The following is a 25,018-nucleotide window of genomic DNA, read 5'->3' on the forward strand; positions in this document are numbered from 1 at the left end:
CTGTGGATGAAAGGTATAATTATATCCTGTTATCCAAGGTAATTTACCAAGAGCTCCTGAAAGGTTTCTATAGCCAAAAGAAAATAATAATCTTTAAGTCCTCCGACTTTATTCTTGGCCACAGGAATAAAACACACTTACCCAGTAAGGCTTTTTTCCTTATTTTTATTAACATACATATCACTTATTGAGTTTAAAATGCATTCTAGCATTTCATCAACATTAGTCAGAAGTCAGAATACACACAAAGACTTGGCCCCATTCCGCGTATCCCTATGTTGGCCAAGTGCGAAAGAATTAAGACATCTGTCCAAGTTAGCCTTCAGTCCTCGCTCACCTGGCCTTTTGCCTTTTCAGAATGAACCCAGAGTTCAACCCACTGAGTGCAATTCACAAGAAGTGCAAAGCCAATTATCTATTAATAGAAGCACTGTGTTGTTAGGAAAAAGATTTCTGGCTTTGGAGTCAGAGACTTGGATCCCCACCTTCAAAGTTATCTGATGCTGGGCAAGTTTCTTAACTAAGCAAAATTTCTGTTTGCACACTTGGGAAATACAAGGATTTCGAATAGGGTATATCTGGCCCCTAGCATGGCCCACCTGCTCATAGTAGGTGCTCAACCAACAGTGGTTAATGTTAGCCATGCCACACTCTAAAAACACCTGGAGAAGGAGTAATAGCCAAATTTCCAGATACCCTCACTCTCCCCTGCAAGAATGGCTTGGGAGGGAGGTGTTCTTCCTAGAAATCACGGCTTAGAGCAGAAAACACTACTCAGGAGTATAAAACTCCCAGACCTTGTCAAAGGCCAGGAGGGAAGCAAATGATAGGAGCAGAAGATACAGGTGATCATATGAAACCTAAAAAGGGAGGTGCCCTGATAACTTGGCAACAGAAACACTCAAGCTCTGTGTGGACAGAAAGGTCTGGAGGACCATTTTCCTTTACAAGTCACTCTGAAATCTGGCTATGCCAAAGAGAACAAGAAAATCCTCCGAAAACTCCTTTTCTTCCCCTTCCCACGTGGGCAGGCACGGCTGCTCTCACCACCCCTCCCCTGCGTTTCCAGGGCAGACTCAGGGTGGGGCCTGAGGACCCACTAATGCTCCTTCAACACCCTAACTTGAGGACTTCAACATCCTTGTTTTTCCCTCGTCAAACAACTTACAACTGAAAGCCAGATTCTTATCACCTACACCAAACAAGGGGCATGTTGTCCACCCTGTCAAATATCCCGAGAAGGAGACATTCCCAACCAGAACCTGAAAAACCATTAAATAAGGATGGGTCTTCCCAGCCAACTAGCCACTTCCTTCCACCATCGCCACCCCGGCCCAAGTTCTTAACCTGCAGATGCGCACAACACACAGGACCCAATGCTAGAAACCCTTCTAGGCGGACCTGAGCTGTCCAAGAAAAGGGTGTTCATCTCTCCCATTTTCCCCATCTCGCACTTCATAATTAAGCAGCAGCCTGGCAAGTTCAGAAATATGTGCTCTGCTTGGAAGAGCCTCCTATTTTCATATTCTGTTGGAGAAAGAAACCAAACATCTTAAGAGGAGTACGGACGGCTCCACCCTCTATAAATGCACCTGCCCCATCCACCGGATCCACAGCTGTGTTAACACTTGGACCAATGCTGATAACCTGCAGTCCAGCGCCTGGATCTGGTATGAACTTGGTTATTAACTAGAGATGGGAACTTGGGCCTCACTAAAACCGAGTACACAAGAGAACAAAAGCAAGGGCCCAGGATGCTGCGTGAGGATTGGATCTGCAGCCTCCTCCCACCAGGAAGTAGGGGACAGGCACTGGGCTGGATTAGCACTCTTGACAACGAGCGTCCACAAGCAGCTTGCAATGTCGGAAGATCTCCGAGATCCATGCTGCCTTTCAAATTGCTGAGCGTGGAGCTCAGTCAGAATGCTCAAGGTCTTCCACGCTGTCCTGGGTGTCCAAGGCAGCAGAGACTGGTATTTTAATAACACCCAAGTCGCTCTGCAACCCTCCACAGATCCCACAATGCATCACCAACTGGAACCAGAAGAGGGAGAAATCAAAGCCAGGAGCTCTGCCAGATGCCCACCCAGGAGCTAGCAAGATAACAATAATGGCTATTATTTTCAAATGCCTACAATTTGCCAGGCCTGTGGCGATTGCCTTACACGGCTTTCATTTAGTCTTTCAACAACCTCACGGAGCAGGGACTGTTACCCCATTTCACAGATGGGCAGACAAGCCCACATGGCTAAATGACCTCAACTCTCTATCCTGATACCCAGACTAGCGCTTGCTAGTGACAGTGCCTTCCAGGAGGCAAGCCCTTCCACCAATGACAGGAGTCTCCTGGCCCTATGTGTTAAGGAGGTACGGAAGGGGAAGAGGGGATTTGTCCCATGGGGCTCCCGCTGGGAAAAGCTCTTCTGGAAGGCAAGATAAGGCTGGAAAGAGCACTCTCGACCCGTGCTACCAGATAAAACTACAATACAAGCCAGGAATGCGAACCACGTGTCATTTTAAGTTTATGGTAGTCACATCACATGAAACAGTAAAAAGAAACAGGTGATATAAATTTTAATAATATATTCCACTTAACCCAATATATTGAAAATATTATCGTTTCAATAGACAATCAATGTAAAATTTTAATGAGCTATTTTACATACTTTTTCCATAGGTCTTTGAAACCCAATGTGCATTTTACACTTAAAGCACGTCTCAGGGGCGCCTGGGTGGCTCAGTTGGTTAAATCAGTGTTCGCCTTCGGCTCAGGTCATGATCTCAGGGTCTGGGCTGGAGCCCCACATCGGGGCTCCCTGCTCAGCGGGGTGTCTGCTTCTCCCTCTGCCCCTGCCCCTGGCCCCTCCACTCATGCTCTGTCTCTCACTTTCTCTCGCTCTCAAATAAATAAATAAAATCTTAAAAAAAAAAAAAAAAGCACATCTCAATTCAGACAAGCCACATCTCGGGTGTTCAATAGCTGCATGTGGCTAGTGGCTACTGTATCAGACAAAGGGGACCTTGAGGGGGAAAATTCATATCCAAGGAACAAATACAGGATGACGTGACGTCATCCAAGTACTTGGTGTATTACCAAATACCAAAAAGTTATCTGATGTCAGCTCCACAAAAGAATTCCTTTCACCTTCTATCCCTGCTCTCTAATTTCGGTAGCAAAAATAACCCTGATCAGGAGACTCAAATTTTGAGAAACAAGCTACCTAAAGGTAACAATGAATTTATTCAGAGTAAACACAAGACACTTTACCAGATATAAACAACAGGGGAAAAGAATCCATTTAGTCAGTCACACTTTTAAAGACTGCTGTCACCAAGCCCATACTTAACACTTACTTAAATAGCTAAGAATTCAGAAAGGTGTCACTTTGGAATACAAACAGTCCTACAGGAGCCTTAATCTGATGCAAAACCTCTGGGCTTTGAAGCAAGGAAAAATAAGCAACTCATTTTAAGTCCCTAAACCTGCATTAGTAAGCTCACCAATTAGAATATGATGTAACTACCACAAAGACACTGGATTTTTTTCCCCCTGAATAAATGAATGTGAGTCAAATATAAGCCAAAATCAACGTCATGGATCAGGAAACCTTTGCACGTGACACCTGCTATTGATACCTGCTCTTTCAAGTTAATTTCAAAATAGCTCCATGGCCTAAAAATTGCCCCTATAGCAGCAAGAATATAAAAGCCCCTTGGAAGTGCTTTTCCTTATGCTATTTTCTAAGGCTGGCTAAATGTCGCAGAACAGCAGAGCAATGGGACAAAAGTCCTCTCCCAGGCCAACTCCTGACAAAGAATTTCAGGACCCAGTTCAGGTGTTAGCAGAAAGAGCTCTGGGATCAATAAGCAATGTCCGTCAAGGCCAGGGCAATGAGGACCTTCACCTCAAATGCCAATCTCCAATCCCTGTGTAGAAAAACTGCAAAATAACACAGGAGCAAGAAGGAGACACACACACATGAACACACATAGGCTACAGACCTGCACGGACTATTTCCACCTGTGTGCACCCAAGTGGTAGGACGGGCCCCACGTTAATAGACACATGTACACTCTACCCACCCAGAGAATTTCAGCAATGAGATACTAAGGGTAACTGTAAACCTGCTCCTTCAAGCTGGGGGCATACAGGGCAAAAGGAAACCTAAGAGCCATCTTTGGTAAATCTCTGTCAACAGAAAATGCTGCTGAGTAGCACATGCCCCTTCATTTATCTACCGCGTACTCTGTTAGCCGAGAAGGAACAGGACACCATCCAGAAAGCCAAGCTCAAACTCTGATTCGGCCGTTTCATTAACTGTAGGATGTCCGCTCCCTCTGAGTGCCAGATCTCCCACCTCTGCATGGGGCTGCAGGGCATTAACTAAGAGCCTATGGATGCAAGCATTTCTTACAAATTGTATTAAAAACAGCTAGGCACCCTTTATAATGCCCTGTGTAACCTAATGCTTTTCTGGTGCTTGGCACTCACGGTCTCATTTGCATCCTCAAAAGGACTGTAGGAGGTTAAGACTCCCACTTATTTTATAGATGTAATTTAAGTCACTGGCCCAAATAAGTACAGCACAAAGTTAGGATTCTCTAAGTTGGGCCAGTTACTTATTAAGTTGATGGACAGACCTGAGCAATTCAAAAACCAAGAGTTTGCCAGTGGCCTGTTTCCCCAGAATCCCCCTGTCTCATCTCATTTCCTCAAAATTGTTAAGGTCTCAAGGCATGTTAAGAATTATTTCTGCAGACTCTTTGGTTTCTCTGGTCAGAGTGCTTACCATTCCACCCCCCCATTCTCCAGAAATCAATTTTTCCCCCACTTGGCATCCGAGTGAAGGCAGAATCCTCAAGAACCAGCATCCCCCCCGCCGCCTTTGCCTCTGTTACTGAAAAGCTTCTCTTTTCAAAAAGCACATCCTAAAAAGGATTGAGAAAGAACTCTAATCCAGCGTTTACCCACCCTCTATCACGCGAAATAATTTCAGCAGCTTCTGCACAAGCTGATCCATCGAGAAAATGAGGGGCTGATGCCCAAACTGTCAAGTGATTTCCCTTACCTTCCACATGGCCTTTGCACACATGTAAGCAGAGAAAATGACTAGTTCTAGAAGAGAAAACGAATGGATGGAAGAAGAAAATAGGGTGGGCATCGACTAGCCATGTGTTCTAGAAAACTTAGCTTCTGTCTAAGCACATCTGGAATCACCATGCTACACCAGCGAGCATCTGTCTCAGCAAGGCCATCCGACAAGGTGGTCAACCAATACTGGTGAAGCAAAAATGATCAGTTCAGGCAAGCCCTCTTCCTAGACCAGCCTGCCCAAAGCCATGGCAAGGCAAAAGACCACCATTCATCTTCAGGCTCTGTGGTCGGCTCGAGCAAGCTCTGCTGCCCTCTAGATATCTCATGTCACTAGGCCTAGAACAACCCACGCAGATGTGAGAACGCCCGACTCCTCCTGAATCCACCCTTTCCAGTCAAGGGTACTACGGACATAAATGCACACCACTTCACAGAAGGTAGCCTAAGTTATTCCACAGAGAAGAAAACAAAACTGTAATCATCAAAAACATAACCCTGCTGCCCCTTAAGACATCTGACTCTAATTAGAATATATTTTGTTTCCAACAAAAGATACCTCGGTGGCCAGCAATAGAAAATGCAAATTTAGCTTCTCTTTCTTTAAAAGATGGACTTCCAACACCATGACAATATACACACTCTGAATTCTCTCAAGGAAGAGATTAACCTTGGCTATCGTATCTCTAATGAGGATGCAATATACAAATGTGAGATTTCTGGAAGCCACACACAATGATAGCAATGTCTTGTAAAATGTTCTCTAAGTGTTTTAGGGAGCATTCATTCTATCGGTCCTCAAATAGGACTAACACCACCTCGATACTGAGGACAGAGCAGATGGAAGCAGGAATGACATCCTAGCCTCAAGAGCGAACGGTCCACTTAGCCTCTAAATCATACATGAGGAACTCATGTGAATATACCATATATTAGAATGGCCACTTAAGGAAATGCGCTGGAAGGAGGGCGAAGGAATCACCCCCTCAAATCCTCCATCTGTCTATATGCCAAAAGCTGGCCACTCTACTTTATTCAAAGGTCAGGTTCTCATATGTTGTTATGGGAAAAATTAAGGTGGGCTATTTCTATCATACATTAATCCATGCATGGGTATCATATGCAAAAAAAAATTATGGCTCAGGGATGTTATGTGAAAAAATTAAGATATTTGGCAAGGGACCCACTAAAATGACATCTGTACTATTAATGGACTCGGATCCTTCTATATCGGTCACGATGCTCTTTTATCACCTCTACCCTCCACCACCACCGGGATCCCCTCCCTGGATAGTTGGGTAACAAGAAAGTGACCAAGACAGCTAGTTCTTAAATCAAATGATACATTTTTCAAAACAACTTTTTTTAAAATTGAGTAAGCCAACAGCAATTTAGATCAGCAAGAGAAGTCACCATATTACTGTGAAAGATCCCAGCGGCCAGCCGTTTACAGAGCAAAAAAGGACACAACCAGCAGAGCTGAGCTCCAGCTTTCACAGGCCAGACTGGTAGGAATGAAGTCATCCCATCAGCCAGGGATGGTCTTCCTTGCAGTAACAAGTACGCACACATTTACATTTACACAGAACCAACCTAGAGAATACAAAACCTCAAACAAGCAGCAACAAAAAAAATCCTTCCCTCAAACAGAAACTTAGAAATCTCCTACACGCAGATGCCAACACCTCCGGGGACCAGCTGAGCATTGTAAATAACCTCTGTGGGCCAGGTGAGTGCCCCATCTCAGGGGGCAGCCACTGTTGAATTCAAGCTTACTGCTGTTGCCAAGCAAAGACATGGGCCCTAGGCTGCAGTACCTTCCCATTTTTCAGGAGTAACCCAGACTTCTATGGGAAGCCACCACGAAGACAGGAGTTTCGGTCAACACTCCCCCCTCCAGTGCCTAGAACAGTGCCTGGCACACTGTAAGTTCTCAGGGTACACTTGTGGATGGCATGAATGCAAAATGCCCCAATTTTTAATTTCATTTTTTTCTTTTCAACACACTATGGCCAAAACAGTATGGCCAGATGCCCCCTGCAGAACTCCAGATAACCCGAATGACTGTCCTGTCTCCTTCCATTTCTCTTTCCCAGAGTAAGATCCAGAACTAGCTCTGTGTTCTCCTTTTAGACAAAGAATCCTGCCCCCCACCCCAATCACAAATCACGTTAGTTTTAAAGGCCATACATAACTTGATTGGCATGAACAAGCCTGCATTTTTTTACCTGGACTCCTGGAGAAATAAGGTTTAATGTTTAAAAACAAAAAATAGCTTATAGGCATTCCATTAACCAAGATCCACTCACCACCTTGTTTGCTACTCCCTCGGGACCGTCTGTCGCAAGGTTAGCAACATAATCAAAGGGTTCATAGAGCCTTAGGAAGCAAGCTCTCAGAGGAAAGTTAACAAGAAGTACACCTCAGAAATCACAATATAATATGCAGTGAGCATTTGACTTGCATACTGCAGAAAGGCCAGGACCTCCCAGACTGCCCGGCCTGGCATCGACAATCCCTAAAATTCCAGACGAATTCAGAAGCCATTTAGTTAAGGGTGTAGGAAAAAAACCCAAAGAAACAGAGGGTCTTGCCTAGATCCCACAGCTGGTTTGGCTGGCTCCAGTGGCTAGTTCTAAACTGCAGAGGAAAAATCCGGAACCCAAACCATGTCTTGCCCCCAGGTACAACTCCCTGGGACCTTTTCCTGCAGTCAAAAAAGGACACAACCAGGACAGCTGAGCTCCAGAGCCTGCAGCCCACACTTAAATGATATATGGCAGAATAATAAGACCACAGTGTTATAACATAACCATATTCAACGCCCCAAACAAAAGTTCTCAAATTATAGTCTACACTGGATCGCTCTGAAGAGGAATCAAAAAAACTTACCGCCAACAAACTCACTCTGTCCACAGCTATTATCACCTTATTGAGAAGCTAAAGAAATTTGCTAAAAGGTCATCTCTTCAAAGAAACCAAATAAAGTCCTATCCTAAATGCATTATTTCCTTATTTATGTGTGACAAATACAGGAAGACACCTTTACTTCACCCAGTGTTTATGGTCCTTGCTTTTAGGGGAAAAGTAGGAGGGCAAAATATACCGGGCTGGGTCTGTCTCTTAATTGGCCTCCTATGTAATTTGGAAAAACAGTTTGCAAACAAACAGCAACCAGTCTGAAATTCAAAATTACCCGGAGAGAGGATTAGAGAGGCATATTCTAGCCACCCCCCACTTACTCCGGGGTGACACCGTAGAGGAACGACGACTTCGTTCGGCTGTAGTTACTTCATCCTAAAGCAGAGATGCTGTTTCCACTTCCAAGTAGATGAAAGGTACATAAAAAGCTTGGGCACAGGGACTCCTGAGTGGCTCAGTTGGTTAAATGTCTGCCTTCACTCAAGTCAAGATTCCAGGGTCATGGGACCAAGGCCCACACTGGGCTCCCTCAGCGGGGAGTCTGCTCTCCCTCTGCCTATCCCCCTGCTCATGCTCCCTCCCTCCCTTACTCGCTCTCTCTCAAATAAATAAATAAATAAAATCTTAAAAAAAAAAAAAAAAGCGTAGGCACAGTGCCTAGATAATGGCAAGCACTTGGTGAGTGTAGGCTAGTATAATCATTGTTCCCATTTTACAGATTTAAAAACTGAGGCCCATTTGCCCAAGGTAACACTGCTGTCATAGAACAAGAATTTTAACCTAGGCCTTTGGGGTCCGAGAGTGGTTCCTGAAGAAGAGATATGTATACCTCGGCCTGGAGGACCACCAACACCACTCAACCCCACTTCCACAAGATGCTGGGTAATTCGCCCAAGGCAGCCCAACCACCTGGTTCCACAACCAAGGGCACACCTAGCTCTCAGCCTCCAAGCTTGCTGAATGGAAACACTTCAGGAAAAGTGATTAAAAAAAAAAAGAAGAAGAAGAAGAGAAATCATTTATAAATAACAACTGCTTTGTAAATAAATCCTTTCGACAATGCGTGACTAACTTCACTCTTGCAAAAAGTCAATGACATTTCCTCACTAATCTGGCCTCTGCTTTCACATTTGGTAAATTGTTTACGGCTGTGTCCTCTATCCAAACTATTCCAAATTGATGCATTTATCTGATTTAAGTGTATTGTGGAGTTTACAAGGCTGCAGTGGGGTGAGAATTCAACTACCTCTTGGATTCATACAACCAGTGGGAATTCCTCAAAAGTATACCCATTGCAGCATCAATCGACAAACCTGTCTCGCTCTCCTCGTTAGAAAAATACTATCGCAGACCCAAAAATAAGACCAGTTGTCCTATTTTCTTACATGGAAGTGTTACATATTCCATGAACTATGCTTTCGTGTCTTCTTTTAGTTGCTAAATTTTAGCAGCCAACTGTGTCACTTTGCCACAGCCCCAAAATAGCTAAGTCGAGTGGCTGAAAATCGCATTTTGTTGTTTGGCCAGAAAACCATCATGCTGCCTTCAGTTTGCAAAAAACGGATTCGAGGGCAGCAGCTATGCATGGTGTGGGGCTCTCTCCTGCGTGCTCTGCAGGGCTGAGCCCATGAGGACAAGGAGACAGGGACGGGACTGTGCCCAAGGGCCACACAAGTACAAAATAAAAGCAATACCCAAGTGGTACGATTTGCTTCCCATCAGCAGCACAGAATTAAAAGCCAGAAATGACAGTAACAGGCAGACCCATCCTCCTGGGTTACAACACAGTCTAGAAGGCCTGAGAAGAATCGGCATCCCAGGGTGCAGGACCAAGCAGCTCTTTCTGCAAAGGATAACGCCACACGTGGCTCTTGGGAGATTCATGCGGTATCTTTTAAACCTGTGGAAAACATTTTTTCCATTTAAAGCTGGGGACACGGAGAGTGTGATGTGAGTGAGGAGGTCTCTCAGACTTCGTTGAGGCTTTCTCATTGCTTTAAACATCAAAAACTACCCATTTCACTAATTTTACATGGGATAGCCTCCTGTTAGTCCTTCTAACTCCTCGTCCTCAATAGCAAAGCCAGGTCCAAAACGCATCGCACAAATTTATATAAATACTTTTTAAATGTTTTTGTTTTTTCATACAGTTGTCATTTTCAGTTCTACTCTCCTCTTCCCATACACTCCTACCCAGATCTCTTTAGTACACACAAAACAAAAATGGCTAATGTACTGAGTACTGTTGACCATGCAAAGTTCTCAGTCCTTTAGCACGTGTTCTTGCTCAAAATGCACACCTGAGGAGTCAGGTACTATTGCTGTGCCATTTCACAGAGAAGGAGAAAAGGAAAAGACAGGCACAGAGAGGTTAAGTAACTAGTCTAAGGCAGCACAGCTAGTAATGGGAGAGGCAAGCTGGCTGCGAGACCACAGTCTGACATACTTCAATACATTCAGTACAACTCTCCATAGCTACCTGGTTTAAAAACAAAAACAGAAAGTAGTAACAAGTTCCAGGCTCCTACAAGACTTCTCCTTGCTATATGCAGACACACCAGTACGGTGACCCTCAAGAGAACCAAAGTTCTCCCTCAGTGTGAAAGCTGCCTCCCACCCCCAGGACAGCGGGAACACCACCCAGTTCAGCCAGAGGGGCTTCAAAAAGAGAAGCCGGCCACATCTCCAACCTGATCTGTTGTCACTCCTCCACGTAGCCCTGAAAGCACTTTTTACAGTGTTTTTGAAAAAGAAGCATATCAAGCACTATACTCATAAAATCTTTGAACCTGCAGAGGCCTGGCAAACCATCTCACACAGGTTATGTATTTTTTTTCTGTCAAAACACCAAAGACTCTGCTACAAATGAGACCAGGTAAACGGGCCCCTCCAATCACAGGTGTCCCTGTAGGAGCAGACACTGGCACAGGGAGCCCTCTAGCTACCTCAGGCAATCTTGCACAGCCATTTCTCACAAACCTCCCCATCCTCTTCGGAATGGGAGCGAGCCACAAACATATCTGCTATAGATTTCAATCAGCAGACCTTCCTCAAAATGAAATTCACCTACATTACTTGCAGATTTATTTTTTTAAAGAGACATTAACAATTCCGTGGTCTTGGAACTTGGGAGACAAAGAGGAATTGTAGGAAAAAGCAGGAAGAGATAAATAAGGGTTTTTAAAACACATGTCCTTTTCGGAGTGATTTTTTTTTTTTTTTTTTTGGTTAGGATTCCTCGTAAACACAACCCTGCCCTCCGGGCCCCCAAAAAAGTCAAAACAAAGACACAGATAACCCTTTACCTTACAAATGTGCCTCTGATATTTTAAGTGCACAGAACATCGCCAGAGTCCAGCGTTCAGTTCTTTACAAGCAAGATGGTCACTCCCATTTCTCAGGCAGAGAACCCAAAGCACCTGATCTTTTTAATCATTTGCAAATAATTAGTGAGGACTTAATGGGTGCCCAAGCAACCTCATTCTGGAACAAACTCCACAAGCAACTCCCTCGGCCTGGTGGGGGCAGGCTCTTCTCAACGGAACATTTCCTTCTTCCCCCGAAGCCCTACGCAGTATGTACAAGCTTTCAGGCATCAAGCTCTGGCGGGAGCCGGGCACACTTCCCGGGCCACCTCCATATTATTAGATACACAGGCCTTTCATTCTCTACACATACAGCCAAAAATGTAGTTTCAGTGATTACCACTTACCGCCTGAGAGTGGTCAACCTGTACCAAAGCACATCAAGGGCTTATGGGGGGGGAAGGGGGAAGAGAATCAAGAATTTCTGAGATAACTTCAGGTAACTTCGGAAGTGGTGCTTTATGAAATGCAACCACATGGAAGATGTACTCCAAGATGAAAATGTTAATTATAATTTTTCTTTTTCTTGCAATTCACAATGCACACCCATCTTATAATCTTGACCTGCTTAGAAACATCACTGCATTGTCCTGCATGCTGTGCAAGTAAAATGTTGAGTGAAAATTCAGATTTAAAAAAAAAAATTTTTTTCACCATAAAAGGAAAGAGGTAAAGCAACAAAGCATTAGCAACATCTGCTGTCTTCACCTAGGTAAGGCTAATATTGAGTGTCCAGACTATCCTTTTGGTTAAGAAGTTTCCAGAAAAACAAGGAAGGGAGTAAGGTGGGGGGGGGGGTCTGCAGTAACACCTGCATGGGGCATTTTTAATGACCTTACATGAATGGCAAGAAAGTCCATTCCAACTGGTGCACCAATGTGTAACTAATTATACTACATTAACTTGGGAGTTTTTCAGAACACAAAAAGGAATGTGAAAGGGGTTTCATTTGGCTTTGCTGTCCCTGCACTGCTTCACATAAACAACATAATCTTTTACTCGGTGAAAACAAGTCCATAATTAAGGGGAGATGCTTCACTATTGGATAGTTCTCTTTCTCATTTCAGCCAGCCTTTCCTTAACCTTTCTGTCTCCCCCAACAGCAACTTCCCCCTTCTAAAGAGTCCTGATACACCTATTTGTATTAATGTTCTAACTACATCAACTCTGTAAGAGGAACGCTGTTTAGACAGAAACAGGAAAGAATGTATGCCACAAAACTGTGTCAGAGGGACCAAGTTTCAAGACTGGACAAAGATTCTTTGTCCATGGAACAGGACATCTCAAGTGGGGGTTGTCCATGGAACAGGACATCTCAAGTGGGGGTTAGGACAAGGGGGACATGCCTGATTTCTCACTCCATCCCTAAAGAGTAAGACTGCTGACTTTCAAACATTACTTCTGCATTTTTCTAAGAAGGCCATAAAGGATGTCCATCAGGAATAAGCATGTACATGCAAATGCACCAGGAGAGGGCGGAAAGAGATTCACCAGACATCAATCATGGATCCTCCGGTTCTGACACATCCAAAGTACACAGCAGAGCTTATCCATCTGAAGTGTTTCCAACGGCAGCCACCTAGATGTAATGTAATTATGGTACAAACATATCAGAATCAAAGAGAACGTTTCAACTCTGAGGGCGGAAAGAGAGAAGAAATCAATAAAAAAAATTTTCTTTTACGTTTCTGCTGAATAGCTTACAAATGTAAAATACATAAAATGTTAACCCTCTCAAGTACCACATTTTCTATCCTGTTGCAGGCACTTAGACTCTCTATGATTAGATATCTATGCCAAATGCTTAGATGAAGTATGTCTAAGATTTGCTTTAAAATAATGAGGTGTTAGGGAGGATGGTGGGGTACAGAAAAGAAATATTTGAGTTCATAGTTGCTGTAACTGAATGGGGGGGATCCATAGGGATCCATTATATTTTCCTATTTTCATAAATCTTTCTGTAACAGAGTAGAAAAAGAACGTACGGTGTATGTTTGATGACACTTCTGCTCTGAAAGTGGAAATACCACTTTAAACACTAACCGAGATGCGGGTCCCACACCTGCCATATACTGATGTTGTTGGGAGACTAAAAGCCACTGTTTCCGACCAGCTGGGGAAAGATCCACGGCAGGGCTGTTTCCAAAACCCTCCCAAATTTCAGCTACCCTGTATCCTGAACAAGAGCTGAGAACAAATCTAACTGGAAAGTTGGTCATTCTGAGAGGAAACAAGCCAAACAGCAAGGGATCTGGGATAAGACCTCACAGGGAGGACCCTAATCCAACACCAGAAGCATCTTTATCCGTCGTGCCAACCACATAAACGCTTCCGAGGTTACGGAGGGCAAGAAGGGGGGTCCCAAAGTGAACGCGGGCCCGCACCGGGATCCGAGCGGGCCAGGAGCAGCAGCGCCCCGCGGAGGCCGCCTCCTCGCTCCAAGGCGCACTCGCAGCCCCCGAGCCTCGGAGCCCAGCCGCGTGCGCCCCATCCCCGCTCCCACCGCGGCCCCGCCGCACCCAGAAGGCCGAGCCGGACCAGTGGAGGTGGTAGGAGCCCCACCAGTGGCTCAGGGGCGCCCCCTGAGGTCCAGCGGCGTCGCGGCACCTTCGAAAAACGGAAAGCCGGCGTCTCCCACGGCTCTGACATTTTAACTTTGCCTGGTTCCAAAGGCTGCTCGCTGCACCCTCTCCAGAGGCACTTTTCCAAACCACAGCCCCTCTTCCCCGCGCCTCACACCACTGCCCCCTTCCCTTCCCGACACCCTTAGGCTCCGGGGCGAGGGAATGTGCTATTTACCTCGCAGCGTGGGCACGAAAAGAAAATGTGGAAGATGAAAACTGTCCAAGCCCCACGAAGGCGGCATCACTGGAGGTCCCATTTTGGATTTCGAGCTTCCTGAGACATCAGGAAAAAGAAAACCACGGCCAACCCACTGGCTGCATACCCGAGCTAGGGAGAACGCCAGACGTGGAATTAGAAATTCCTCTTATTTCGCAAGGCTGCTCTCCTGCTGCCTCCCACTGCCCCCGTTAAAGCGTGACCCTTACAAAGCTCGACCCCACTGTGCACCTGAGCCCACTCAGCCTGCAAGTCCACGGCAAAGAAAGTCTAGAAGGAGCAGATGGGGAACACAAATCCTGAGCAACAGCCTTTTAAGGGAGAGAGGGCATTTTTTAAGGGGAAATGTCCACACCGCCCCCAGCCCCGTGGAGGCAGGACCCTGGTAGGCAAACCGCAGGCCTCGGGGTTAGTGTGGACACACGTCCTCGCTAGCCATCCGAGCTGGGTCTCTTGGCAGTGGCAGGAGCTCCCTGCGGTTCCGGGGGCAGGGGGACGCGCAGAGGGGAAAGGGGGTGCCGTAGAAAAGGCGGTGCTTTGCCTCTCTGCTCCTCGAGGCCACCCCTGTGCCTGCAAAAGGGACACTCGCTGCCACTCCCCGAGCAGGTCCCCGAGGGCAGCGAGAACGCCCGCACCCTGTTGCAGGGCGCACGATGGAGCTGGGGGACCCGCTGCACCAAAACCTTGCGCTCAGGCCGCTCGGGCACAGGCGGCCGTGACCAGAGAGAGCAGAAACATCACGGCACGTTCCTTTTTTTCTTCGTTCAGATAACCCCCACCTCTGGGTAGCCAAGGGCTAATGCATGAGAGGACAGAAAAACGGGGGGGTTCTCTATCCTTAGGACAGCGAGATAAAAAAGCGAATCGCCCCCTTCTTCCCACCCGTTCCCCTGCTAGGGCAGAGGACTTGGCCTCCACCCCCGGGGAGGGGGCCGAACAGACTCAAAGGAGCTCCGGGGTGTAGCTGTAGCCGGTGGGGAGGGGGAGGATTGGGGGGGGCGCAAGAGCGGCGAGGGAGGCGGATGGCCTCTGCCCTGCCGGAGGGGAGAGGAAAGAGGGTCGGCCAGTGGAGGGCTGGAAGTGGAGGGTCGCCGAGCCGCACACGGCTACGTGCGGTGATTTATTATCGTCACCAATGGCCAATACTGTTCCCGTCTTAACCCGGTCAGAAAGGAGCGGGTCTAGGTCGGCCAGCCGCGAACAGCCTGCAAAAGGGCAAAGATGAAGGTAGGCAGGGCGCACGAGACAGGAAAAAATCCGCCCCGGCGCGAATAGCAACCCAGCCTCCGACCACCCCCGCCCCCGGCGCCCCTACTGGAGCAACCCCGCGGAGCAGAGTTGCAGGGTAAAGGGGCCGCGGGGGCCGGGGCTAGGGGAGCCGCGATCTCCCTAAACCGCCTGCTCCCAGCCCTCCCAGCGCTCCCGGGCCCCCGCACCCGTGAAGGCTGCCTCGCTCCAGTACCGAAGCGCAGCCCGCGCCCCGGCCCCGAGCGGGGGTCGCCCCTAGCCCCGGACACGAGAACGCAAGCTGCTCCCAACATCCCCAGTCCTCCACGGTCAGGCTCCAGCTTCCATTCTCCTAACACCCCCTCCAAAGGGTCGGGAAGCAGCAAATCAAGTCCCTCTCCTTCCGAGCTCCTTCAATCCTCTCGGGGGCGAGGGGCGCACCCTGGGCCCCCCAAACCCACAGAGGCATCCTCCCCTGGCCCCAGTCTCCTCAACAACCCCAGAGCTCTAGCTCTCCCGAACGGTGACGGATCAGCAAAGCGAGATTTTCTTTCCACTCGGGCTCCCCCAGACCCTCCCAACCTGAGCGAGAGCAGACCCTTACCGCCCCTGTCCCCCTTTTTCGGCCAGCTTCTGCTTCCACCCTCACCAACCAGCAGCCTCCCTAATAGCCGCCAGAACCAGCCGAGCGGATCCCTCTCTCCTCCCCGTGTGCCCGGCCCCCCTTCACCCTCTCTGGGGTCCCCGGGACGGGCGCCCGAGCTCCGTGCCGCGGCGTCAACTCCGCATCCCCCGCGCGCGCCGGCCAGGGCCGGGTCCCCTCAGCGGCCGGCACTCACCGGGGAAGCACACGACATAATGGAGCACGGAACTGGTGATTTTCAGGAACAAAATCCACCAACACGGTTCCAGTAACCTCCGCATGTCCGAAAACGCACATCGAAAAGAGGAAGGCAGGGGGGTAAACTTGTTGAATAAGTTCTTGCCTCCGTGTGAGCCTCCGCTAAGCCCTGGCTCTTCCCCTGCTCGCCCGCTCTACGGGCCCCCCGCGCTCGGCGGCCCGAGTCCCCCTGGAATCCGGGAAGCCGCCGAGCGCCCCCAGGAAAAATCTCAAAAAGTGACCGGGAACGCGGAGCCACGCTGGGGACGATCCTCGGCGGAGAAGGGCTGCTTTCCGTTCAAAAAAGAGCAAGCCGAGCGAGCAGGGCGAGTAATCGGCAGGCGGCGACGATGCCCGGGGCCCGGGGCAGGCAGGGACCGCAGGCGGCAGCGGCGAGCAGCCGAAGATCCCCAACTTGAGTCGGCGGCTCAGCGCAGCCCGAGAGCCGGCGGGCGGCGGCGGGGCTGAGCGCGGCGCGGCGTCTTCGGGCTTCAGGCAGGCAGCTCCTTCCAGGGCCCGGGGAAGGAAGGAGGCATGTTTGCGAGCGGGGAAGGGGAGGGGAGAGGCAGGGGGAGCGAAGAGACCCCCAAAATAGAAACGGCCGGAGGAAACGGAGGAAAACACAAAGGATCTCAGAGGGGCGCTGGGGCGAGGGCGCCTTCAGTCCATGCTCCTGAAAGTTGTGGCTCCAGCGCAGGCTGGGGAGGAACGAGGAGCGCGGGGCTGGAAACTGGCCATGCCTCCATACAGGAAGTAACATGTGAGCATGGATCCTGGCAGAGACTTTAAAGCCGGCGAGCGAGCGAGCAGGGGGCGCGCGGCGGCGGGCGCGGCGGCGCGCGAACGGTGGCGCGCGGCGGACACGGGGGCGCGCAGCCGGGTCTGCGGGCGGCGGGAGCCCGCTCACCACGCTCTTAAAGCAGCCGCGCTCGGCTCCTGCCTCAGAGGGGGTGTCAAAGCCGGGTTTTCTCCGCGCCGGGCCCGCAATGTTGCGGGCTCGGCTGAGGCAATTTGGGGGCTGGGGACGGCTCTGGCCCGGTCCCGGAGAGAAGGAGAGCGGTCGCCTTCTTGAGCTGGCGAGTCTTTGCCAGATTCCAGTTCTGGGAGCTCTTAAAGACGCCGAGCTTTGCGCGGACTTGAAGAGAGGTCTCCCCTCCGTCCGCGTTGCTCGCAGATCCTGGGCCTGTGGGGATGGGGGCTTGGTTCGGGTCTAAGGAGCGGAGGGGGACGGCCAGCTGCCTTCCTTTTTTGGACGAGGGGGTTTCCTGTTCAGCTCCAGCGCTCTAGCAGCGCCGCAGCGGGGCGCGCCCTGCTCAGTCCCGGCTCGCGCCCCCAGCCCGGCACATTCCCCCGCCTGGAAACAAAGCCGAGAGGCCTGTGCTCTCGGGCTGCGTTGGGATTTAATTTTTTTTTTTTTCTTTCAGGCTTCCATTGGCCGAGTCCGCGGCTGGGGAAGGGGGGTGGGGAGGGATATCGATCCTAGGCTTGCAAAATCCAGCCCTTCCCAACCGCACACCCTCTTTCCCCTCGCCACGATGGATCGGTGGCGGAGTTTTTCCAACTCGCAGCTCCGCGGGAGGAGGGAAGGTTCCCGCGCTCCGGCTGGGTGGTGGGGAGAGCGCAGGAAGTAAGCCTCTCACCCCCGGCTGGGTGAAAGCAGCGCCGCGGGGCAGGACCGATTTCCCGGCAGCTACCCCGGGGAGCGGCCGCTTCTTTAGCAATCCGGGAGAGGCGTCCGGGGGAAATGGGAGGACTGGGCTTATCTGTAATGAGTTTTGTCCCTTGGCTCTCGGTGAGAAGATCTTTATCGCTTTAGACTTCTAAGCGCCCGATTTTCTCTTCTTACACGGGCGCTAGAAGTGGGGGAGGCGGGCTTTTGATTAAACGTGTAACTGAGCCAAGGTAATTTGCCATTTGTAATTTTTGCCTAATTTTTCTGCCTCTGTTTAAAAGCCATTCTGACACATGTTTTTAACGTGCCCCTGCTGCTTCATCCCACTACGTAGTGTCCCCCACCACCCAAACATCCCAACCGGATGCTAGGTTTTCAAATAATGTACAGATGTTCCGAGATCGTCCTGCAAGATGTGATTAGGGAAGCAGTTTCACACCCACACTTCCAAAAGAAAAACCTTTGAAAAGTTACCTTTGGGATTACAAACTAATAAAAGCCAGGAAGTTCCCGGGGAGGGCCCGCGCTCTATCTTTAGCTGAACAGGGGTGAACACCCACCCTCAGTGTGGGTAATGAGTTTGTTTGCTTTGGAATTCGGTCCTTCCTGGTTTTGCTGGAATCCTGACTCCCCCATAAATGCTTGAGGGTCAGTTTTCTTGGGAGTGTTGTATTTAAGGCATATCCCTTTGTCAGTAGGAGCTTTGAGAGAGGTTAAAATGACCCCTGCGTGTCTGGCTACCTTACTAAAGAGTGAATGATAAAATCCGTGTAATTTGAATCAGAACAGAACACACCTGGGTGGACATCCCCAGGTGAGTTTCCTCCTTTGCAAAATGTACATAATAAAAACTGCCATTTGTGGAAAGCCTGCTACCTACCAGGCACTGGTAGGAATTCTTTCTGCAAAGTGTTCATTCAACAAATTCATTGAGCACTTAACTGTGCAGGGCATAGTAGGAACACACCATGAAGGAAAAAAGGCAAGGCCTGTGACCTTCCAAAGTACGGGGTACATTCTCTCATGGAATCCTTACAAGAGTTCTGCCAGCGGTCGGGATTATTTTCCCTCTTTTATCGACAAACAGGATCAGAGGAGTAAAATAATGGATCCCCAGCTAGTGAGTAGTAGAGCTGGGGTTCTGAGGCCTGTATGCCTCCCCAGATTTGCAAAGGCAAAGAATGATGGTTTGTGGAGACACTGAAATGTGAGTGGGAGAAATGGCTTAGGAGTGGAGGAAAGTTCACAAGGGCTTGGAGAGTAAATTACCACTACCCTTACGATATAGGATGCCCCACTGTAAAAATTAATGTTGAATTAAATCCAGGCTGGTGACTGTCCTGGGGCCCTAGGTTGAAGTTTTGCAAACTGGTTTTGAAAGCACCCTCCCACAACCCAGGCCTTACCAGGCCTCTTAATAAAACAGAAGTTTAAATGCCAAACAGGATGCCTTTTCATTCATTCTACGACCAATTACAGAACAGCTCATACATACCAGACACTGTATCAAGTGTTGGCAGCACAGAATGACCAGGCAGTGAAACTGACAATGCGCCCACCTGATGATTACAACCCACCCCCCGGGAGGGGGGGCACAATATGGTGAGCACCTCAGGAGAGTTGGTGTGAGGGGCCCTGGGAGTGCCACGGAAGGAAGAGATACCGTGATGAGAGGATAAGAAGGCGACAAAGAGAGAGGGCTGGTATTGGTAATAAATTACCCCCAAACGTAGCAGCTTCAAACAGTACATGTTTATTATCTCATAGATCTGTAGGTCCAAAGTTGGGGTGCAGCATAACTGGGTCTTCTGCTCAGGGTCTCCCTAGACTCAAATCAAGATGTGTGCCAAGCATTCTCATCTGCGGCTCAGGGTCCTCCTCACAGCTCCTTCAGATTATTGACAGAATTCAGTTCTTTGTATTTGGAGGACAGAGATCCCTCTTTTCTTTCTGGTTGTTGGCGAGGGGTAGATCTCAGCGAGAGATGGTCTTCAGGTCCAAGCCACGAAGCCCTCTCACAAAATGGCCGCTCACTTCTGCCAACAGAGAATCTACCACAGGCAGCTGTGTAGTAACCATCCCATCATTTTGGGCATAAAATAGAACCTAATGAAGGGAGTAACTCTCCCATCACATTTCATAGGTCTAACCCACTTTCAGAAGTGGGGGTTATACACCAAGGGGTAGGAATCTTGGGGACCATCTTAGGGTTCTGCCTACCATAGTGCTGGTGATCTATTTTGAGTATAGACTGATAGTTACAGGTGATCGCTCTCAAGCCAGTCTAGTCTGATGGGACTTACATAGGTTTGACCACAGGCAACTTAACCACCTTGTGCCTCGGTTTCCTCATTTGTAAAGAGAAATAACTGCACCTCTTCTAAATTGAGAAGATTAAAAGGAGTTAAAAAGAGTGAAGTATTTAGAGCAGTGTGGAGCTCCTAAAAAGCTTTAATAAATGTAAGCTATTACTGTTATCTGCTCAACAATCTTATGCAAGAGAGGGTGGACATGTTACTTTCTGCCTGCTCAACTTCCATGTCTTTTCTTCCAGTAATAGCACCCCAGTTTTCCTTTGTACTAATCTGTACAGATTGGTCCTTCTTCGTCCTTCTTGGTCCTTCTTCCTCCACTGCTACCCTCTGCCTTTCTACCTCACTGGTTCAGCATGGACACATGTCCCAGCCTTGACCATTTGGAGCAGCTCACCCTCCTGACCTGAATGGGTTAGTAACAGCCACGTGTTTCCACTTGGTCCAATGAATGTCAGACTTCCTCCTGGGTTTGCCAAGTTTGATGACCTTAAGCCTCAACAAGAAAGCGGGGCTCCACTTGGGAAGAGCCTGCTTGAGAATGAAGCTGATACCCAGAGGAAAACAGAGCGGAGAGGGGGAAGCCAACAGTCCTCTGATTCAATCACTTGAGTCCTTGAATTAAGTTCTACGGGAAGCCAGACCAAACCCCTGGACTTTTCAGTTACTTGGGCTGATAAGTTCCTTTTCTTCCTTGTGCCTCTTTGAGTTGAGTTTTTATTAGATTGAAACTAAAAACTTGAAACCTGGAACTGATTGCAAAAGATCAGTAAAATACCCACATTTTACAAAGAAAGAAGCAGGAGCTCTTAGAAGTAAGTGATTTAGCCAAGGTGATTGAGATAGTAAACAAAAGACTCAGATCTACTGTATCAATCATTTATTGTTATGTAACAAATCGCTGGAAAAACGTAGTAACTTGAAACCACAACCTTTTCTTTTTGACTCTTGATTTTGTAGGCCAACAATTTATGCTCAGCTAGGCAGTACTTCCGCTAGTCGTGTCTGAGGTCACTCATGCAGCTCTAGCACCAGCTGCTAGAGCCTCGACTGGGTCTGCCTGTTCCAAGATGGCCTCACTCACATGCCGGGCAATTAGTGCCATTGGCTGGGGCACCTCAGTTCTCATCCACTGACCATTCCAGCAGCCAGTCTCAGACTTATTCAAAAAATGGTCTCAGGCTAGTAGGAATGAGAGTGGAGGCTATATAAAGTGTCTTGGAATCTAGACTCACCAGTGGCATCACATCACTTCCATTGCATTTTATTGGTCAAAGCAAGTCTAAAAGCTCCAGGTCAGGGAGAGGGAGAAATAGACTCTAGTTCTTACGGCGAGGAGCAGCAAACTCTCATTGGGGTACGAAAACAAGGACGAGAGAAATGGTGGCCTTTGCAAACAATCTATCTACTGTTAAAACTAGGTGATACCTGTAGGTTGAATTGTGTCCTGCCCAAAAAAGAAATGTTGAAGTCTTATCCCTGAGTACCTAATTCTTAGTACCTCGGAGTATGACGTGACTTGGAAACAGGGTCTCTACAGAGGTAAGTGAAAACGAGGTCATTCGAGTGGACCCTAATCCAATAAATTGGTATCCTTACAAAAAGGAGAAATAAGGACATGGGCACAGACACAGGCAAGTACAGAGGGAAGACAATGAGCAAACGTATGGGAACTAGATGGCCCTGTGACTGAAATGGCACATTTATAAGCCAAGGAATGCCAAGGATTGATGGCAAACACCAGAAACTGGGAAGGGGCAAGGAAGACTTTCCCTACATGTTTCATGGGGAGCATGGCCCAGACAACACTGATTTTGGACTTCTGGCATCCAGAACGGTGCAGCAATGAATACCTGCTGTTTTAAGCTACAGTTTCTAATACTCTGTTAGAGCAGCTCCAGGATGCTGCACAGAGGCCATTGACCTTTGCCCCTTAGGTGGTTTTCGTGGATAGACAAACCACACTTGTGACTATGTTTTCAACCTCACAAGTGAATCCTGGCAAAACAGTAACAACAGAAAACCTCTTCTAGTCATTCTGTCTTCAAATTCTGGTGTGATGTTTATTTTAGGGTAAAAGAAATAAAGACAGCAAACTATGTTTATTCTGAAAAAAAAAAAGTAAGAAAGAAAAACCTTGAAGACCTCTAATAACAATGATACTTGTCATTAAGTAATGCCCTATATTCAGTGGCCTAAAGAGAATGAACAAGTAGTGGCACTATTTTATACACTATTTCAAAGTAGGATTAAGCAGCGCCTGGGTGGCTCAGTCAGTTAAGCATCTGCCTTCGGCTCAGGTCATGATCCCAGGATCCTGGGATGGAGTCCCCCACTAGGGTCCCTGCTCAGCAGGGAGTCTGCTTCTCCCCATCCCTCTGTCCCCCCTTCGTTCATTCTCTCTCTCTCTCACAAATAAATAAATAAAATATTAAAAAATGATAAAAATAAAAGTAGGATTAAATACTATCAGCAAAAATGACTGATAAAGCTGTTTTGGTTACAAGTAAGAGAGACACCGAATGACCCAATTGGAGCAAAGAAAGGAAGTTATTGATTTACATCACTGGTGGTGGGAAGTTTAAGGCTTTGGGGAGAACTGTATCCAGGGTCTCCAATGATGGCCCCAAATTCCCTCTGGAGCCCTAATGGCTCTACTTACCTTTCCTTTGACTTTCTTGTCTGGCTCCTGGTGATACCTGGTCTCAAAGAGAGATCTTTCCCAATCCCCACATTGACTCCCCAGTATTTTGATTGCCCTTCCTTGAGCCCTATGCCTCTGCCTGGACTAGGGTTACAGATTGACAAACCTGGTGGTAGAGGAAAGTCCTACTTTTGATTTTTGGCACATCAGAAGAATAAGGAAAAGGAGAAGAATAGGCAGCAAAAAAGTAGCTATCATCTCATTTAAGCCTTGACAACAGTCTTCTAAGGTGGGAACTATTACTATTCCTGTTTTAAAGAAGTAAAAACTAAGACATCAAAAGGTTGGGTAGTTTGAAGTGACACTACCAAGGACTGCAAAGTAAGGCAAGGCCCAGTTGTTGGCTCAGAAAGTAAGTCTTGAAGCCTAGTTACCAGACCTACATGCTAAAGTCAAACTCAAAATCATAGTAACATTCACAAACATCGTAGGTCCAGAGTAATGAGAGATGGTGATAACAATTCATGCACAAAAATCTTTATCACAGTATTTCCAGCTAAAAATTGGAAAAAAGTAAATTTTCAACAATAGGAGATCAATTAAATAATTGTATAGCTATCTATTGGAATATTATGCTCTGTTTACAATGATACTTTTGAAAGTGAACGTGTTAAAACATAAAATTGTTTTCATAGACTTAATATTTTCCACAATTGCAGAAAATAAGGGGACTTCAAATAAATATGAAATATGTGAAACCAATGGATTTAAGTTTCTGTTTAGGATTTTGTTAGTAAGGAAGATCCTAAATTTTTCTGAAGGGGCTGTTTTTTCTGTATATACAATGTGTCAGCAACCTAACCCCCTAAAAAAGCAAACAACAAAAAAGGAAGATAGAAAGAGGGAAGAAGGGAAGAAGGGAAGGAAGGAAGGAAGGAAGGAAGGAAGGAAGGAGAGAGAGAGAAAGCAAGAAAGCAAGAAAGAAAAGGAAAGAAAGAAAGAAAGAAAGAAAGAAAGAAAGAAAGAAAGAAAATTCACATGCAAAATATTCCTTGATAATACTGAATGCTGGGGGCGCCTGGGTGGCTCAGTCGTTAAGCATCTGCCTTGGGCTCAGGGCGTGATCCCGGGGTCCGGGGATCAAGCCCCACATCAGGCTCTTATGCTGGGAGCCTGCTTCTTCCTCTCCCACTCCCCCTGCTTGTGTTCCCTCTCTTGCTGGCTGTCTCTCTGTGTCAAATAAATAAATAAAGTCTTTAAAAAAATAAAATAAAATAAAAATTTAAAAAAATACTAAATGCTGGTAAAAATGCAGTGAAGTGGGTGCTACTAGGCTGTCAGTGAAACACGATTTGATATAAATGTCCTGAAAAAATATTACTCAATATGTATCATGAACCTCAAAAATATTTATATCTTTTGGCCCCAGAAATTTAACTTTTAGTACTCTCTTAAAAACATAGATAAAGTGGGCATCTGGCTGGCTCAGTTGGAAGGGTACGTGACTTTTGATCTTGGGGGTGATGAATTCGAGCCCCACATTGGGTGTAGAGATTACTAAAAAATAAATAAATAAACTTTTAAAACAGAGATAAACAGTGTCAACTATACTTGAATTAAAATATATATATATATAAAATACAATACCTAAACAAAAAATAAATAATAAATAAAAGAGACATATTCATGAAGGATTATGGGACAGTATTGTCCCTCATTAGGAAAAAAGAGTAAAAAGAGAGAGAGATAATCAGAAATGAAAATCTCTCAAAAATGTTTATAAAGGTATTCTTGCAATAATCTTTATAACAAGAAATTACACATAAAAACAATTGAAACACATATCATCAATATAATAGATTACTGCATAGGAATTTGAATGATGTTTATGAGGACATGGGAAAAATGTTTACTTTGCTTTGTAAGGTAAAAATGGGAACATGAATACATAGTCTTAGCTTAGCTTTATAAAAAATAAGTATATAGAGGTGCCTGGGTGGCTCAGTTGGTTAAGTGTCTGCCTTTGGCTCAGATCATGATCCCAGAGTCCTGGGATGGAATCC

The 25,018-nt window shown here is 47.2% G+C and overlaps 1 protein-coding gene across 5 annotated transcripts in view; it reads right to left on the reverse strand.

Moving 5' to 3' along the window:
* PTPRG (protein tyrosine phosphatase receptor type G) overlaps window positions 1-17,106 on the reverse strand; it is a 684,348-nt gene extending 667,242 nt beyond the window's left edge. For 2 of the 5 annotated variants that reach the window (XM_045807508.2, XM_045807506.2), the window contains exon 1: window positions 16,287-17,106. In XM_045807508.2, coding sequence (XP_045663464.2) covers window positions 16,287-16,371 — 85 coding nt within the window. In that variant the 5' untranslated portion in view covers window positions 16,372-17,106. Of the gene's footprint in view, window positions 1-11,319; window positions 14,138-14,178; window positions 15,426-16,286 lie in introns of those variants that run through there. The other 3 variants (XM_045807511.2, XM_087866886.1, XM_087866887.1) reach the window with 3 other exon arrangements.
* Between the last annotated feature and the right edge of the window lie 7,912 nt (window positions 17,107-25,018).

Source organism: Ursus americanus, chromosome 14 (genome assembly GCF_024610735.1).
Source record: "Ursus americanus isolate L20-20 chromosome 14, mUrsAme1.1.p, whole genome shotgun sequence".
NCBI lineage: Eukaryota > Metazoa > Chordata > Mammalia > Carnivora > Ursidae > Ursus > Ursus americanus.